This window comes from Pterocles gutturalis, unplaced genomic scaffold, assembly GCF_000699245.1.
Source record: "Pterocles gutturalis isolate BGI_N339 unplaced genomic scaffold, ASM69924v1 scaffold50900, whole genome shotgun sequence".
NCBI classification, from domain to species: Eukaryota; Metazoa; Chordata; class Aves; order Pterocliformes; family Pteroclidae; genus Pterocles; species Pterocles gutturalis.
In genome coordinates this window covers 13,410-32,637 of record NW_010142764.1, presented here as the reverse complement: position 1 = coordinate 32,637, position 19,228 = coordinate 13,410, and the positions used below count along the sequence as shown (strand labels likewise).

The following is a 19,228-nucleotide window of genomic DNA, read 5'->3' as shown; positions in this document are numbered from 1 at the left end:
GGTTGCAGATAGGTACCAGGTAATTTGACCTCAGTGTTTAGGGTTTTTGGTAACTGGATGTAATTTGTTTAGTTTGTTGTTGCTCCCTTTGGTTTGCTGGTTTGCCTTCTCTGAAGACTCCTCAGTTGCCATTTTCAGAAACAAACAAAACAAAGGTGAGGCAGCTGGGCTGGCCAGGGCAGGGGCTTTCCTGCCTTTTCTCTTTTTTTGGTATAACTTAAAGAATAACTGTCAGAAACAGTATTGTCAGCAAACCCCCCAGTCTTTTGTCCTCGCTTTGGCTGAGTGAATGCCCCTCTCCCCATCGCAGTTATTATCCCAACAGTAGTCTAATGTTTGTATGCAGACACATAGGTGCTTTGTGATGATATTTGTCTCTTTGTTTCTGCAGGTGTTTATTCATAATCCTCATGCCCGAGGGCAGAGAACAAGCACGAACCGAATGGTGCAAAGTAACCAAGATTCAGACATTTCTCTTCTCAACATTAATCAAGGGATCACTTGTCTAGCTTCGGGAATGCTGAACCCTCAGCTTGGTTACGATTGTCTGCTGGTTGGAACAGAGACGAATTTATTGGCCTACGATGTACATAATAACTCGGATTTGTTTTACAGAGAGGCAAGTTAAACTGACTGCTTTTTTTTTTAATATCTTCATTGTTTTCTTTCCATTCTAAAGATCCCAGTTTTTACGTTACTTTGTCAATTGACTATGCTTCTGATCTTTGCATTAGTTATATTGCTGCATTGAGAACACTTTGCCTTTAGAATATCTGGAATGTTTCAGAAGAAAAATATGAATGCGATATATGTCTCTGTATGCATGTGTGAGAGGAAATGTTCATATGTCACACATCACCTAGTAAGACAAAATTTTAAAAACTTAGTAGGCATTTACAGCGCAGCTTGAACCGATAGTGATAATGTTGGAAGCTCTCTTTTTGATCTGTGTGCTCTGATGTCTCATTGTCTGCTGTTTCTTTTTCTTTAATGTTTCTTTGTAGGTTTCAGATGGAGCCAATGCAATAGTTCTTGGAAAGCTGGGAGATATTTCATCTCCACTTGCTATTATTGGTGGAAACTGTGCCCTGCAGGGCTTTGATTATGAAGGAAATGACCTTTTTTGGACGGTAAGGCTCTGAGTAGTGCTTTTGATGTTGTTACAGGACTCTTCCAATGGTATTAATTCCTCTTGTTTTTTGTTTTTTGTATTTTTTTTTATATGATAAATCTTAACTTGGTTGTTGAACAGCTCAGAGCTTTCTTAATTTATCTCAGACCTAAAACTGTATTTTGATCATGCATTCAGTGGACTCAGATGTTGTTTGAATGTAGACTTTAATTGTTCTGTTGCAGTGGAGATGATAAAGATAGTTTAGCTTCTGACAGCTATCATCGGTATTGAGGAGTATCTTTCTTGTTTTAGGTAACTGGAGACAACGTTCGTTCATTGGCACTGTGCGACTTTGATGGTGATGGAAAAACTGAGGTTTGTAATGACTTAGATGTGAATTCACCTGTTTTCATGGTGTTGTGGTGAAATTATAATAAACCATGGGTTATTAAATAGGATTGCCTTGTATTACCCGGTAAAGTGGTGCCTGTGTGGAAGCTGTGCCTTTTTTTGGGCTCCAGTCCACCAAAGACATGTACAAATGCTCAGTCCATGTATGGGGCACTGGTCTCTGGGACTACTCGGAGTGTGTAGAGCTAGACATATGCAGGGTCTTCACAGCATTCCTGCCTTGCTTCGGTCGATGGATTGCCAGCTGTGATGGAAAACTTCACTGATTTTTTTTTTAACTACACCAGGAGAAATACAACAAAATGCCTTGTGATCGGCAGTGTCAAGGCATCCATTTCAGTGGTATTTTTTGAATATGGTAATAAATACTTTTTTAAATTTCAGAGAAACAACTTACAAACATCTTACATGTAAAAGGGAGCTCTTAAAAAGCTTTGCTGTGAAGAGCTTTACTTACGGTTGGCAAAATCACAAAATCTTTCTTCATATCCGGTTCTCCTGTCTCTTCATAGTGACCTGGGGAAATGACATATTCTTTGGTTTTCTGATTTAAAATGAAGATAACTTCTAACAAGCATCTTGCTGACCAGATGTGAGAGAAGCAATAGGAAACAGCTGCTGTTCTCATGCAGGCTGCAAGGGATGGGTGAAGCCATGAATTTGCACGGCATTCTCTGTTCTTCCATCCTGAATTAAGTGAAGGATCATGCGTATAAATATATGAGTCTTTAAGAAAAGTGATGGCTTCCTAGTATACGTCAGATGCAAGTAAATATGATGTTAAATCACGGTGCCAAAAATACTTACTTTTGTAATCTGTCTTTCAGTTTTAGTCATAATCACTTAAGCTTTTCTGTTTAGTTCCCTAAAAATCCTAGTTTGGAATGTTTACTTGGACTATGTAATATTTATAGTGGTGTGTAAAGGGCCTCTACACCTTTAACGCATTTTTTTAGAAATACTGAACTGATGCAGACCCTTTGCTTGATTGGGATTTTGAGGAAGTGAAAAAATTTCAGGGTCCCCAATCAATTCCTGCACAGTTTCTCTTCAGGTGTGGGTTTTTAAGGTGCTGAGAGGTGGTTATAGAAAGTGGAGACAGTGTATATAGATTCAGAAACCAGGAAACTGTCTGTGGCACTAACTGTAAATGTTTTGCATTTGTGCTGTGCTTCTAAGTGTTTTTTTTTGTTGTTTTGCTATTTTTTTTTCTCCTCGACAAAGGTTGATTTTCAGCAGTTGGTGTAACCTGATTCTCCTTTGAGCTAAGCACAGTTGGATCCGTTATCCAACTAACTTACCCTGCTGGTTAGCCCAGCATGTATTTGCTGAGATATTTTTTTTTAGGTTTGTTTTTAATCTTAATTATCTAGGTGATTGTGGGGTTTCTTAAGTTGTGGGGGTTTTGTGGCTTTTGTGAAACTGCCTCTAGTTTAAAATTGAGGTTCTGAGAAAATGCACAGCAACATCTTTTTAAGTTGTTGTTCATCACTTTGTGTCTTATCTGATAAATGGGTGTGCTAGCTTAATCTCCCACCTTCCTGCCTCAGTAAAAACATGTCTACATTTAAAATTGACTGATTTAAAAACTGCATTAATAGACTTCTGTCATTTAGTAGCTAACAAAACTAATTTTGTAGCCCCTGTCTTCCTAAGGGTTTTAGATTAATACAGGTTATTTTCTCCTGTCTTGCTAAAGACTTGGGGGGAAAAACTTTTTCCTTGCTTTTTCAAATGCCAGTCCGGTGGAATGAAAGTCACTGAGGTGGGTGAGTTGAACCAAACTAGACAAAAAAACCCCATCTTCTAGGCATCTCTGGGAAATGCAGCATCACCAGTAATTGTTTCGGGATTCTGTGCTTTTAGCTGGTCACTTTTTGCTGGTGGTTAGGACTCATCAAGAAATCTGTACCTCTTACATATGTTATTTGTTGTAAATTATTTCAATAGCTACAGTAAGCTTAGCTTGGTGTAATTTAGTTTGTCATAATTTGAAGCATTGTTACTTTGGAAGAAAAAAGCCTTTACTCTTTTTAAAAATCCAACTTTGCTATAGGTTTGTGTCTGTTCTGCCAAATAAAAATGGAAGACTAGTTGGTTCCAGTGGGAAAGGCACTAACAGGGTTTAGATTTCATTTGTAATTTGTTTGTCCTTGATTTGATGGATGACACTATGGGCAAGGCATTAAGCAGATCTGTTCCTTGGTTCCTCAATTTGCAAAACAGAAGCTGTGACTTGTCACCATCTTTAGAAAGTGCTTTTACACGGGCCTCCTTTTCAGTTATTACCTTCTAGCTGCTTGACTAGGAAACAGGAAAAAGTTCTAAGGTGTAAGAAATAAGGAATGAAAATGCGTTTTACCTGTGCTTTGCACTAGTGGCAGCCACCATTTAGGTTGGGGGAGAAGTGGTGGTTTGATACTTGGATTCACTGGCTCTGAGGTTTTTTTAAATGGGGGATGTTCAGTACTAAGCAATTATTTTCTTTCCAGCTGTTTGCTCCCAGGCTAGTCACCAGGAGTTGGTGTTTCCGTGAATCCATGTAGTACAAGTCAGAAGTGAGCTGCAGGTCTCCTGCTGCAACACAGGCAGCGTACTGTTTTTGATGTGCAACTGGAGTTACCAATTATAGCCGATTCTTTTACAGTAAGAAAAGAGCATAGCCCTGATGTTCCAAAGTATTTTTTCTCATTCCCACCCCAGATATTTCACTACGCTTTTGTACAGTCTAGCCTGACAAAAAAAAAGGTGTAACTAATACTGCACCAACAGGAGACTTATGAAATCTTGTTTTGACAGAGGTTACCTTTTGTTCCACTGGCAACTTTTCATACAGCTGTTAAAAGCTCTTCACTGCTGGACTTAGAATATTTATTTGCCCTCTGGGTCCTGGAGTATGTCCTTTTTATTTCCTTAGCTTGAGTAACTATTTTTAAGGTAACCTTTGGTTTTTTTTCTAGCTGCTTGTTGGCTCTGAAGATTTTGACATCCGGGTGTTTAAAGAAGATGAGATTGTGGCAGAAATGTCAGAGACAGAGGTAAATCACTTCTAGCTAATGTTTGTTATAATTGCTGATGCAGCTGACAGTATTGTGTACTGTAAAGCTGCTCTGGTTGCTCTGGGTCAAACCTGCTGTGTAGTTAAATAGTTACTTAACTATTTGGCACAGCATCTGTTCTGCTACAACTGCCAAAGTTAGAGTTTAATAATGGTTTTCATTATGCACAGGGGTTTTTTTTTTCTTTGTTTATTTACAAACCTTTCTCCAGGTTGAGAAAAGTAACTGTTTCTTGACGGAAAGTCAGGGCCGTGTCCGGAGGTAAGGTTACTGGATTGTGACGGAAGCTCTTGGTGCCTTCTGAGCAAAAGGATGTCTCTGCAGTTCTCCTCGAACGCACGGACACAGCTGTGATGCAGTAGCTTGCCCTGGTGTGTATGGGGCAGGAGAGGGCTGCCCGGGCAGAGCGGGGGGTTTGTATTGCCTGGCTGTGTGAGCAGGGCTGCGGTGCCTGAAGTGAAGCATGGGGCAGACAGCTGTACAGAGAAAAGGTGTGGGAGCTGCTCTTCAGCTTCACAACTGAGAGAAGATCCCCACTGGTAAATTTTTGTTGCTTGGAAGGAAGTAAGAGACCCTTATCGTTGCATTTAGGAGTCGTCTTAGCCTTCTCATGACCCTTCTGCGCCCAAAGTAAGGCACGTTACAGGCCTTTGTCCTTGAAGGCCTGAGGTCTCCCCACTGCCCGAGTTGGGACTAAAAGGCTTAGTTAGCTATTAAACCACTTAGGATGAGCTATAAAAGGCAAATCTGGGCCATGCTGTAGGAAAGGAAGCTGCTGCTGTAGCCAGGATGAGAACGGGGCCTGTAATCCCTTCTGCTGTTTGTGCAGTGCCGCTCTAGGGTCATGTTGGCTTTGCTGGCTAAAGGGAAGCTAAAGCTTGGCCACTCTCACGTGTGATTTATTTCCAGATCCACAGGAGAATTGTTTTAAATTCACACCTGCAGAGTCTTAGGAGGCCTGTTGTGATCCTACCCTTCTAATTTAAAAGGACACAGCTGCACCTAAAGCTTTCTTTTTAGTCAGGTAAATCAGGGAACAATGGCCTTCTGCTTGTTTTGGAAGACTTGAATAGTTTGCATTTTCTGTGTTTAATCACTTACTCAGGTGAAACTGCAACCCTAGACTGTTGTGATTCTTGCATTTACAAATGCACAATCAGGTTTTAAAGGGAGTATTGCTGCCTTTGGAGTTTCTGGCTGTTGCTGAGGTCTTCTGTCCTTAGTGGGTGCTCGCAACGTAGAGGGTTTTGATACTTGGGAAACACTTCGGAGAAGAGCTGTCAGATGGAAGGGTAAAGGGTTTGGAAACCATATTTTATGGTAAAAAAAAAATCAAGGAGCACAGTCCACTGAATTTAATTACAAAGTTGGTGAAGGATTTAATTTAAGAAGTCTCCTGTGCTGCATTGTACAGAAGACCAGACAGACATTTGCAACTGTTCCTCCTGACGTTACAAACTCTACTCTTAATGTGGGGAAAAACCTGCATTTCCACGCACCGAGAGCCTTAGCTCAATTAAGAATTGCAAGGTAACAGGTCTTAAAAGGAGTGAGAAACAGGCTGAGTTATGATTGCTGGAGCTGTTACTTATTCAGGTAGCACCTAGCCTGGTGTTCTACTTGTGTTCCAGAAAAAGTCCAACTGTAGGAGCTGTTAATTTTTATCTCGCTGATCTTGGGCAAAGATTTTCTACGAGACGTATCTCTAGGGCTTTCCAAACCCATGTAATGTCGAACTCCTTAGCATGCTCAGCTCCTGAAGCTTTAAGGAATGTTGTGTGTTGGGGAGTAGGTTTTCAGTGATAATGTGCTCGCATGGATGACCACAGGAATCCTGTGACCAGTTGTGTTGCTGCTTGTGGTAGGAAATATTTGGTCAAAGTACACAGTTTGAGGGCAATCGTGCAATCTTTGCAGAAGTGTATCTTAGTGCTGGCAGTGCAGCTTGCATGAGGAAATTCTGCAAGGCCTTTGGTGATTTCAAACTGATTTTTAAAAGTTACTTCAGTGTTTAATGCTTCCTGCAATAGACTTATTTACCATTTAAGTAGCATGCAGTTCATATGATAGAGAGATTGCATAGTCTGTTCTCTGTTACCTGAAGATGCAAAGTTTTCACTCCTGTACTCTCTCTCTCCCTTCTTTCCCCCCACAAGACTGTGACTGCACTTAGCCCCATGGATGGCAGTCGGTTTGGCTATGCTCTCTCTAATGGGACGGTCGGAGTTTACGACAAGACAGCCCGCTACTGGCGAATTAAGGTTAGTTCAGTGTTGGAATATCGTCACTGAAAGTTTGAAGGCTGCTAAGAGATTTGGTACCTAATATCAGGTCATTCTGTTGTTACCCTGACTCCTTGGATGAATTTGAAATTTTCTGCTGAGCCTAGCACTTAATGTAATTTTGTTCTTACAAAACCCATTTTTATAGATACATGCAAAATTAACACCATGTCAGTTCCTTCAGTGCTTTTGGGACTATTGGTGATGGGTTTAAACAACACCGATACAACCATACAACTAGGAATGCTTCAGCTTTGCAGGGTTGATTAAACAACAGAGAAACTTGAGTTCACTGTTAGAAAATGCCCCTGGCTGTATTGTTGAATCAATAAACTGTTTTTCAGAGACTGATTTAATCTTGCATTGTCTATGTTCAAAGTTAATTTTTCACACCAGGAGCAATTTGCTGCTGCAGCAAATCATATTGGCAAGATCCTTTCCTGATGCTCATTGTAGTATTCTTCATACAACACAGATTAGAACAGTCATTAAATAGGAATGAGAGGAAGGATTCCGTAGGAGGTGGCAGGAAGAGGCTAATGGCTTTCCTTGGTGGTCTCATTTTATGACAGTATTGAATCCCTGATTTTTTTTTTTTTTATTCCCCCCCCCCTCGGAGAATTTGGGGTTTTACACTTAGTTTTTGTGAATTCTAATAATCTTCTTGGATCAAAATGTATTCAAAGGTAGGATCAGGTCCTTTGAGAGCAGTGGACTAGATTTGTAATGCAAGGGCTAAGATTTCAGAGATGTGTGTGTCCTTACAGGTAGTGATGCTGGAACTTCCTGTTAAGAGAATTTTTCTATTCCTTTCTGTAATCTCTGTAGCCTCATATTCCTGTGTCTGAAATGTTTCAAGCATATGCAATTTAGAAAACATACCCAGTCTTAATTTGTTCTTTATTTCTGTCCTCAGTCTAAGAGCCACGCAATGAGCATACACGCGTTTGACCTGAACTCCGATGGTGTGTGTGAGCTGATCACTGGCTGGTCCAGTGGGAAGGTGCGTTTACATGGGCAGAAACGAGGAGCTGTAAATCTCGAAGCTGTTTGAACAAGGCTGTTCAATTGTCTGAAGGAGAACAGCCAAAAAATTAAAACGACTATTGAAAACTGAGCGCTGAAGAACTATTGCAGTAAACCTCGTTTGGCTGGTGAATCCTGTGCCAAATGCAGGATCAGAGAAAAGCTGCTTCCTCTGCTTAGCTCAGAGTCAATTGCTAAGGTGTGGTAAGTTGTTTCCATGGTACCAGAGATCATACGCCACATCCTGGGGAGTGCTTGAGTGTCTCTTTTCAGCTGTGTCTTGAGCACATGCTAATACTCTGTGATGTTTCCTGAATGTTCTCAGACTGCAGGGAAGACAAGGCGGTTGTGTAACGGGAGCAGTGTCAGTCTTGACTATGGCAGGATTAACCAAGCATTATTTAATTTTATGTAAAGACATTCTATACAGCTCAGTCCTAGTCTCTTAAGACTGTTGCTTGGTATTCCCCTTTGTCAGAAATGACTGTTCTAGCTTACAAATCTCTTCTGGACACAGCTTGCCAGTTTGTTTTTTTTTTTTTTTGTAGAGCTCTGCTTCTTTCCTCACACCTCTCATTACTCTCATTAGCCTGGGGGCATTTAATTAACTTCATATCAAGCTGGCAGTCTAGAGCCCAGATATGTTGTAATTTATGATGGATTAGATGTATAACATTGTTAATGAGAGAACCTCTCCTTGATTGACTCTTTTTTCTGTTCTTTTCCACTGGCAGTCTCTACCTTGCTTGTTGGTCTGAAACAGTCCCTAGCTCCTAGGAAGAGTAATGCTGGGTCCTGTGCTTTGGAAAAGAAACACTGCATGGAACTGAGCCCCCCTCCCCAGTCTTCTCCAATGAAAGATAATGGAAGGTTGTGCTGTTTGTGTATAAAAATAGTTCATCAGGCATGGACTGCAGCTAAGAGGAGAGACTGTAAATACTGCATTGAAGTTAATTCTGGTTTAGTCCCATTGTTGCTGCATTCAGGTGTGCATAACCTTCCCAGTGCAGACTTGCAGCCCCCCTCTTCCCTCTTGTTTGTAGTTTAGGGAAGTGTCTCTGAAGAGCAGTTTCTTCTAGCTGAGTCTGTCTAGAGGTCATTTCTTGATGGTATTTTTTTTCATGTGTGGTGTTCTGATCAGCAGAGCTGCAAGTTCACCTGCAGTTGTGTGAGCAGAGCTGGCTTTTGCTTTACAGCTCAGAGCGTGGCATGATCTATATTTTGGAGTCAGCTTTTCTGTTCATGCCATGCCTTGGAACTCTTTGTTGTTCCAGGTTGATGCACGCAGTGACCGAACTGGGGAAGTCATCTTTAAGGACAACTTTGCTTCCTCAATTGCAGGAGTGGTGGAGGGGGATTACAGGATGGATGGGACCACCCAGTTAATCTGCTGTTCCATTGACGGTGAAGGTAAGAGCATTGTTCAGGATATTAATTTAATACACAATAGTATCAGGCGCATCACATCGTTTCAGATTAGCTAAACGTTATCTCGGTTCCATAGGCATCTTTGTGTGCCAAGTTCCCTTTGCTTTATGCGGAGTTAAGGGAATTTTGAGTTATGCTATCTGCAAACAGGATTTTGAATATTGCCTTCTCTGTGATAATGTGTTTCATTATGATCCAAGAAGCCATGAAGTTAATTTGCCTAATGGAAGAAGTCCCATCCTAATAATGCAAAGATTAACTATATTCAGTACTGACTGTGGTTCTTCAGGCAGCGTTATTATAGGTGAACGTATAGGAAATCTTTTTTCCTATATGTGATAATTCTTTGGCCACTTTACACTGGGTAAAGTGGTTTAGAGAGCTAAGGGTGCGTTCGTTTTGATCCAAAGATGAGTAGTTTTTATATTAGAAATTTTAGATGTTAACAGTCCTTCATTTCCTGGAAAATGCAATTCTGAGACTGGAGAACCAGTGGATTTATCCCACCATATATTCACCAAGTCAGACCTGGTTACTGTGAATGGAAACAAGCACAGTCACGGATTATTAAAATAAGCTCAGCATGAATTTACAGGGACAGCTCCAGGAAAGACTGGTGTGTGATTATCTGACTGCTTGGTGTCAGTGGCCTGAGACATGCAGGTCTGGCGCAACCCATTTGGAATAAAAGCCTGTCCTGTTAAATAATACAGTGTTTTGCTGTGTGTCTTAATCAGAGGCTGCAGGGATGTGCTGCGCTTGGGCTTCAGCATATAAACCTTTTTCCCAAGCTTACAGAAGGGGGACCATTGTCTGAAGGTGCCTTGTCCTAGCAGAGCTGTGTAGGTTAATGTCACTGAACATGATTATCTGATGGGTTCAGCATAAACAAACCTGGGCACGATGGGGATCCCTTTAGGCTGGAGCCTTTAGGTGTTACTAAAAAGTAATAGTCCTGTTGCTGGGTATATATGGACAACACGTTCTCATAGTTCTTGTCATTAGAGTTTTGTTTGGGGCCAGTATCCTTTCACCCAAGGTGGTGTTCTGTGTTTCAACGTATTTTCTGTCTTGCTCTCATTTTAAATGAATGATTCACTCGGGAATAATAAAGCAGATCCTTTCATTGGAGGACAGCATGCATGCTGAATGCTTTTCAAATTCCTGCAACTTTTTACAGGGGTTGCCCAGGCAGCATACTCTTTGCAGGTATAAGATTTTTGTCCCTGGCTTTCATTGTCAGCTGCAATCAGAGCACATAGCCGTAGAGCAAAATGGGAGTTTATAGCAAGTGTCTTTATCTCATCATCTGCTCAGCGCTTCTGTCTCCACAGGCAGTTGGAGATATTTCTATAACTGTGCTCCACTGGGCTACTGGAAAACAGGTTTTACCCCTTGAAGTGAAGTATCCCTTGATTTGGGAAAAAACTGCTGTGGGTAGATCTTGTTTACTGGCTGATCGACCGCGTCTTACAGTCACTTCCAGACAGTAACAACTCCTCTGACCAGCTCTAGAAATCCAGGTACACATTGTATTCATTTTGCATAATTGCAAACTTGCCTAAGCACCTGAAAGAATGTTTGCAGTGGAAATGCTCTCACAAAAGGGCCAGGCTCTGCACTTGTCTGGTCAGGCGAAGACAGCTTGAAGACAGGTTGGAAATTCACCTTTTTTCTTTTTTTAAATGTGCAGTTCTCTTGTCCTAATTACCAGGAAAGTCAGAGCCACTGTGGGTGTAAGTCAGTCAACACACAGGTTTTCAGCTGAATGGTTCCAGCTGAAGACCAGAATCAGTGTCTGCTGCTGAGGTGGTACAAGGGGGTCTTGTTACAGAAACTGAAGTTTTGGGGAGGCTCTGAAAGGCTTTACTGAAATGGGCTGTTTTGTTTCTGTCCAGTCCGAGGCTATCTACCAGGAGGTGAGGAGATGAAAGGAAACCTAATGGATACAAGTGCTGAGCAGGATCTGATCCGAGAACTTAGTCAAAAGAAACAAAATCTGCTGCTGGAATTAAGAAATTATGAGGAAAATGCAAAGGTATCACTTAAACGATGTGTAGGGCCAAAACACACCTTCCTGTTGCTATAAATCTGGAGTAGTCTGGGAAGCGGTCGTGGGGCAGTCCAGACAAGTTAGAGCTGTAACCTGTTAGGGTGCCGCGAGATTGTCTGCTGGGGATTCCTGCTTCTGCATCTGCCTTGCTCCTTGTGCAAGTTCCAAACTTGCTTTTTGTATTGTAATAAGTAACATTTTCCTTGCCTCCTTGGCTTGCCAGAGCAGTTGTGTTTAGAGCTGGATTCTGCTCAGCCCTGTGATTTGGCTTATGACTGCAAATTGTAATTTTCGATGCATAAACCAACTCGGGGGTCAGAGGGGATTGTGTGAGAGGATCAGGAAGTCGGGTGAGGGCTGGGAGCACTGCCAGGGTGTAGGAAGCACACTTGTGGCTTGATGGTGAAGGTGCAGAAATGAAGAGCTTTGAAAAATAGTCTGAGGAAAGAGCATACACGTATTTGAACAGAAAATGCCCACCATAGCAAAAGCATGGAATTATAAGTGCTTGTACTTAAAATGGAATGCATGGCAAGTGCTTTTCTGAATAAAGGCTTGGGTACAGAGCTGAGCTCCGCTGACAATAAAGCACTTGAGCAAATTGAAGCACAAGTGTCTGCAGCTCCATGCCTGATCCAGCCACTATTCATAGCTCTGTGAAATGTCTGGGAATTGCTGTAGTACGACCTTCTCCTGCAAGAGAAGAGAACTGACTTATGTGTATGTTTTCTAAGTTGCTTGAATTAAAATCTTGACACTCTGGTACTGAAGGGTATGTGTTTTGCAACAGGCTGAACTGAACACTTGGTCGAAAGAAGCTGATGGGCAGAGAGGTTTGATTCCAGCAAATACCCAACTCCAGACAGCCCTCTCGGTCAACCTGGGCTCTGACAGCCAGTCTGCCCATGTGGAGCTCTGTATTTCCACCACGAATGGTGAGTGGTAACTTGCAGCCATTGACATTAATTTCATTTAAATTCATGCAAACATTGAGTTATATTTAGCTGATGATTTGCCTGGCTCCCCTTTATTGTCTGTAATTTCCTCTTTGTGGTTGCTTTCCTTTCACAGTTTTGAGTTGAGCTGTGTTCCTTTGAGTCTCGCGGGAGAGGAGTTTGAGGGAATTTGTTTCTTGTTATGTGTTATTTTCCAAGGCAATTGACTTTTAACTTGGATCAAATGGGTCTTGGTGATCCCTGCAACACTCCCTGTGTTGACTCTAAACATACAAGCCTGTCAGTGAGGGTGTTGTGTGAGTGCAGCTGGACCTCAGCTGGCTCTATATGTGAAACTGGAACTACCCCAAGATAGCAAACCCACCTAGCACCAGGCATGCCGAGGGTGCACTCAGGTCATCTGGAATATTTTAACAACTCAGAGGAGGGGTGTAAAGGGTTGACTGTGCTTAATTCTGAAAACAGTGGGGGTTTGTTGCCAGAGGACAGCTGTTGATTTAGGAACTTCTTTGTCTTCCTGTTGCTAAGACACAATCATCCGTGCTGTGCTGATCTTTGCTGAAGGCATATTTGAAGGAGAGAGCCACGTGGTACACCCCAGTCTCCAGAACCTCTCGGGCTGTGTTCGTGTTCCCCTTACTCCACCCAAAGATGTCCCTGTGGTTTTGCACATCAAAGCCTTTGTGGGTTACAGGAACAGGTGAGTTCTGTGGTGTGATCTCTGGTGGTCCCCAGAGCTCACTGTGTGCCCAAGACACAGCCGTGATGCGGCTTCACGCTTGTCCTGTGAGAAGTGCACCATTAATCCCCTGATGCCCCGCTTCTCTGTGTTACTGGAAGGAGAGCTGGAATGCTTTCTTAAAAACTGTCACACCTGTAGTGCTGAGCTCTTCTCCAGACAAAGTCTAAATGCTCTGGAGTCACTGGGCCCTGCCGTTGGGGGAACTGGGAGCATTTCGTGTCCAGAGGATTGTGGGTCTTTGGAGGGAATCAAGGGAGGCAGAGGCTGTGTCCAGGCTGCCTGCTCTAAGCGGCCATCTCTCCAGGGCCTGGAGTGGTGGCTGCTCTGGACAAAGTGCTTGAGCAAGCCTGGAGGCACAGTGTTGGCTTTCAAGCTGCAAAGTAACCCTGAACCCGTTTGTCTTCAGGGCAGGTAGGAGGTAGCGTATGCCTGATTTCAAGACAACACTTTTACAGTTTCCCATAGAAATAAAATCTCTCTTCATATATATTTGAAAACAACTTTATCACTGCTCTCGTCTGCCAGAACTGGTGGTGATGCTCCAGGAAGCAGCATCCTGTCCTTGAACAGGGAGGCATATTTTGAGAACTAGCCAACCATGGCAGAAATTAGGTATGGGACTGAATTCCCAAAAAGGGAACAAAAAGTTTTCTCTATTTGTCTTTATTATTGCTTTTAATAAGACTTCACTGAACCTGTAAAGAAAATATGCAATCACAGAGTAAAATCATAAATGTGTTAGCCTAGGGAATATATTTCATTAGAAGGATTATGGAAAACGTAAGCCGTGGGGAGGAATCGTTCAACCTTGTGATGTGATAAGCCTGGAATTTCCCAGTTCCAGTGCTTTTTCTGGGAAATGGTAAGCAGCTGATTACATGGATGGAAGCCAGCTGAAGTCAGAAGCTGTCAGTAGCCAGCTACAAAAGAACCATGAACCATTGCAATAGGTGAATCCATGCTATGTCAGTAACTGTTTTTCCTTTGGATTGCTTCCAGCACACAATTCCATGTGTTTGAGCTAACAAGACAGCTTCCCCGCTTTTCAATGTATGCCCTGAGCAGCCCAGACCCGGCCATGGAGCCGCTGAGCTTTGTGAAGTATACAACAAACGAGAGGCCGCAAAGGGTGAGTTTCTGCTCTGCTTCCTATTTCCCGGTCCTGCGTGCAGATCCTGCAGGTGGGGGCTTTGCAATTAGCTTGAGATTTTCGAGGGCAAAGGAAAAATGATGCAGTGAACTGCAATGCTGGCCTTTGGAGTCTGTGTGTTACAACTTGACTCAGCTTTCTTTCCTTCTTTGAAAGATGCCTCAACTGAGGCATTCCCTGCTTCAGGAATTCCTGCAGCTGCAGGAGCTAATGGCCTGAGATCGTAAGGTGTTTCAGATATTATGTTGTTTGCTGTGTGGCAATTGATGGGATGCCAGCAGCAGGTGCCCTGTAGTGAGTGATGGCTTTTGTAAATGAGCAGAGAAAAGGAAAAAGGCAGTACAGTGCCCAGGTCATGGCTCAGATTCATAACAGATGAGCAGTGGTGCTACTGTTGTGGTTCTAAAAGATCTGAATATTGGGATGGCAGTGATTAGAGCTGGTTATTTCCCCATAACTGTAGGGTTCTGCTATGTTTCTATAACCTTTACTGAATTAAATGGCCAAGGCAAAAACCAAGATGAAATAAAACTTCCCTTTAAATTCTTGCAGTAGAACCAAGCCTTGCTTCCCAGCTTTCTCCAGTCTCCAGGCCTGGGCGTATGTTTTGACCTTGGGCTGTGGTCTCTGGTTGTTGGATTTGATTTTCTTAGAAATATTTAGCTTTGGAGCAGGGAGCCAGCTGTCCCCATTCTAGCAAGTTCATGACATGGGTTTAGGGGGGTGAAATTTAGTAAATGAAATATCTAAGGTACCCTGAACAGAGAGCCCTGGTGCATATCGCATGAAGGGACATTGCGTGGTTCTCCAGGCTTTCCACATAGGTGATGGCTGATGCTCTTCATTTTATTTTTGCAAGATTGTTATGTGGCTGAATCAGAGCTTCCTGCTCCCAGAGGATGCAGAGTTTCAGAGCGCTCCCTTCCAGGTTTGCTTCACTTCCCTTCGTAATGCAGGACAGCTCTACATCAAAATCAAGCCTGGCGGAGAGGTGCGTACCATCATGGGCAAGGAGAACACCCGTTTGATTATACCCGGGTGGAACTTAAGGGTAGTGCCAACATGAGGCAGTGAAAATGGAGTGGACAGGCAGAGGAAGTACTTACAATTTAGGGATGTTTTTGGAAGCTTTTGGGTCTGTTTTACTGTTAGTGGGTAAATTTCCAGGGCCAGTTAATGAAGAAAACTGCCTAGAGACCTGTAGGAAAGTATTTGTTCCCACACGGAGTGGTTTCAGGGAGCCATAATTAGAGGCACAAAGGCTGCCTGTAACTTTTGCACTGGTCCTGTATGCACAGATGCCTCTTTGCCCCAGGCCTGAATAAAAGCCCCTTTGAAGTTGGTGTCTCCTTGTCTACCTAATGCCTAGAGCTTCCTCATGCAACAGTTGTGCTCTTGAGAGCCTGGGTAACTGTCTGAGAGGCAGTCCTGCTGGGTAGTTTGGGGAGATGTTTTGGCGGGGAAGAGCGCTGAAGTGCTTTCTTTCCTTTCTGACAGATTTCCATCAACACGGATGATATTGATCTAGCTGGTGACATTGTCCAGTCAATGGCCTCCTTCCTGGCCATTGAAGATTTGCAGGTGGAAGCAGATTTCCCTGCCTACCTCGAGGAGCTGCGGAAAGTGTTGGTCAAGGTGAGGAGGCGTTGGGCATTTCTAAAGTGGCAGCTAAGCCGTTGCTGGGGGCATTCATATGGCAGGATCTCTGAACGGCTTTACCACCTCCATGAAAATCAGCCAGTGATGGCTGGATGTATGTTCTGTGCAAAGGACAGCGGGACACCCCCAGCTTTCTGTTGATGCTTTGCTCTGTAGAACAGGCCCTTGGTCCCAGCAGTTTGATTGTTTAGAATAATGTAAATCTGTTTCCTGGGAGACTGAGCTGTGGGTGTAGGTCAGGGCATGAGGTCTATAATGCAGCCTCATCACCCCATTCTGGGGGACGAGGTACTGCTCTGGCAGCCGGGGGGTGAGGGGAAGGAGGACGGTCTGAGGGATGCTGGTGGGTTAAGTTGGGATGTTATTTCCTATTGCACTGGGCCAAGGTTTAGCTTGCACAATTACTGGTGTGCCCAGGGTGCTGCGGGCCCTTTCTCGTGACTGTTTGCCTCGGACAGGTGGACGAGCATCACTCGGTGGATCAGAGGCTCACTGCTGACATGGCCGAGCGCTCCAACCTCATCCGCAGCATGCTGGTTCAGGCAGAAGATGCACGGCTCCTGCGAGACATGTGAGCAATTGCAGCTTAGCTTGTGTGTTTTGGGTTTAGAATGGTCAGTCTTTGCTTTTCAGGCAGAAAAGAGCACAAAACCCCATTTGTGTGATACAGGGGTTGCCTAGTTACAACTCTCAACAAGCTCTCTTTGAGCCTTATCTTGTTCTTTAGGTGGAAAACCAGTTTGGGGAAGGCAACAGGGCGAGGGCAGGGGCTTAATGTAGAGTAGTATGGTATAATCAACCTCGAGGTGGTGAGGTACATTAAGAAAAGAGATCTTAAAGGAAGAAGGCAGTAAAAGCTGTCTGTGGTGTGCGGACTTTTGAGAACACCAAGAAAGAAATTTGAGGTGTCTGTCTTTTCCCTCCAGTTTGCTGTGTTCTGCTCATGTCCTGTCTTTACTGACAAGGATGTCCGAGCTACTGCAGAGCAGTGTTACTTTCACAGGGGAAAGTGGCAGTCTCCTCTTTGGGTTGCTGGATAAAGTAACCAGAAAAATAGACCTTTTTTTTAATTATTATTGTTTTTTTCTTTCAGTAAAATAATGAATATAACCAACATGTCTAGACAAGTCTGTCTTGTAGCTGGCAGACATGTGAGTAACTGTGGTAGCCTTCACAGCCGTCTATCACTATGCCTTTATAGTGACAAACCAGGAAGGACTTTCTTGTCCCCAGAGATGCAACTAACTGGACTGATTATTCCCCTAGGAAAAACATGAAGACACGGTACACTGAGCTCTATGATCTTAACAGAGATTTAATAAATCAGTACAAAATTCGTTGCAACAATCACACGGAGCTGTTGAACAATCTGAAAGCTGTGAATCAGGCAATCCAGAGGGCTGGGCAGTTACGTGGTAAGTGTGTGTGTTTGGAGGGAGTCTTGGACCCCAGGGAGGCAGATGAGATGCGTCTCAGAGGCCACCTGGGTTAGTGGAGTGACTTCAGGATCACTTCCATTTTTGCAGTGAATTGCCAGTGTCCAGTGTAATCGAGATCACAATTTTAGAAAGAACAGTTCAAACTGGTTTCCAGCTTTCTGTGTGGTATAGAAATGGCTAGTTCTGTTGAACACCATTTAAAAAAAATTTTTAAGTAGTATTTCAGTTCTTCATTTATAATTCTGCTTTAAAAAAAAATCTATCCACTTAAGCAAGGCTGTTTTTCTATATTATTAGTTCTGTAGGTCTTTGGGGAAGGAGATGGTTTTTGTGTGTGTTTACAGCATTTCCTTTTCAGGAAGCCCTTTAAGCTTTACTATAATAGCACTACAGAAAATTTTTCTTTAAAGAAAGGATTTTATTTACGAACCAGAAAGAAGGCGGTACTTCACCGTGTCTTTAAGAATATTTGAAAGAAACCTCTAAATTTTGAGACTAGACCTAAGGAGTATTTTTACCGGTTTCTTACTCAGTAACTGAAGTGTTTTTTGTTTTCATTCCTTTTTTTCTCTTTACAGTTGGCAAACCTAAAACACAAGTGATAAGTGCTTGTCGGGAGGCGATAAGAAGCAGCAACTTTAACATGCTGATCAGGATAATGCGTGTGGGAGCAGCTGCTCCTCCTGTCGCTTCAGGAAGAGGCAGCAGTTGAACAGCAGCAGCGTTCCCATGCAGCAAGCAGATTACGGACCAATAACAACAAGCAGTGAATTCTCTCCCCTGCTCCACTGCAGGGTGAAGTAATTGCAAAGGGAGCGTTTTAGTGAAGCCATCAGGCATGGCTTATTATGCAGGGCAAAGGCCTTGCTGTTATGCAAGCTTCGTAAAGAAAGCATCAGAGTTTAAGTGCAGATACAGTATTTATGCGAGAGAGAGAGGTATAACCTTGGAACAGTTATTTTTCTTACAGTAACTTGTTTGTGTATTTTAATATATTTTGTAGTTAAGGCATTGGCCTTTTCCATTAAAACATAGACTGGTTGGACTGCTTCTGTTCTGGTGTGGTTGGCGTGATGCATGTGGTTAAGTTTTTGAAAACTGAAACCTGTTTCTGGCATTGCTGCATAGTATCTGCACACCCCGAGCAGGGGGTACGTCTGTTACTGCGCTTGCAATGGCGCTGAAGAACCTGGAGGAGGTTGATGGGAGGCCTTCGCCTCAAACGCTGGAGCAGGGGCCTGCTGACCTGGGGATGGAGTTTTGGAACTTGCCTGCAGCTTCTGTTGTCAGCTACTGGCTTGTGCCCCAAGTAGAGTTACTCTGTGTCGGAGAATCCCAGCTTCATTGCAGGGCTCTGCCGCTTTCTGGGCAAGCTGCAATTCAGCACATGAAAGCACCAAAGGGATAATGTCTCCTTGCTGGCTTTTAAGCCAGAAGATCTTTGAATGCCATCAAGGTCCAGGATCCACACAGGTAGGAAGCGGTCTCTTTCATATCCAACACTCTCCCCACACCTGGATTGCAGGAAGTTTTGCTTCCAGCTACTTGTTCCATGCTACTGCTGGAAAAAACTGCAGACACCGAGGTGGGCAAGGGTGCATTTCAGGAACTACAAAACCAAGCTACACACCCAAGCTGGTGCATACTCATGAAGAGCTGGCAGTACTTAATGGCATCAAAAGAATAAGGTATTAAAAAATCTCTTGGCTCCTGGCTCAAACCTGTTTATTACTTGTGGGATTTCTTAGAATTGGATTAAAATATTACAGTGAGGGTGTATCTTAGATCTAAAGACATTTTAGAACCTTTGCCAAAGCAGAATTCTTCTAGAAGCTAAAAATATCCTGCACAGGATGGAGGTTGGGCCCCAGCTCTCCCAGTTCCTGCGCCGTGCCGCTGTACAGATCGG

The 19,228-nt window shown here is 43.2% G+C and overlaps 1 protein-coding gene across 1 annotated transcript; it reads left to right on the top strand.

Moving 5' to 3' along the window:
• Positions 1-391: 391 nt before the first annotated feature.
• On the top strand, positions 392-18,031 carry BBS2 (Bardet-Biedl syndrome 2; the record flags this gene model as incomplete). The annotated part of the gene is made up of 16 exons (XM_010084477.1): positions 392-619; positions 1,005-1,130; positions 1,427-1,489; positions 4,486-4,563; positions 6,741-6,845; positions 7,783-7,869; positions 9,167-9,302; positions 11,219-11,358; positions 12,164-12,308; positions 12,858-13,029; positions 14,071-14,200; positions 15,081-15,212; positions 15,719-15,856; positions 16,339-16,451; positions 17,147-17,295; positions 17,898-18,031. Coding segments are annotated over 16 exons (2,076 nt in total), but the record flags the coding sequence as incomplete, so codon positions are not given.
• Positions 18,032-19,228: the final 1,197 nt, after the last annotated feature.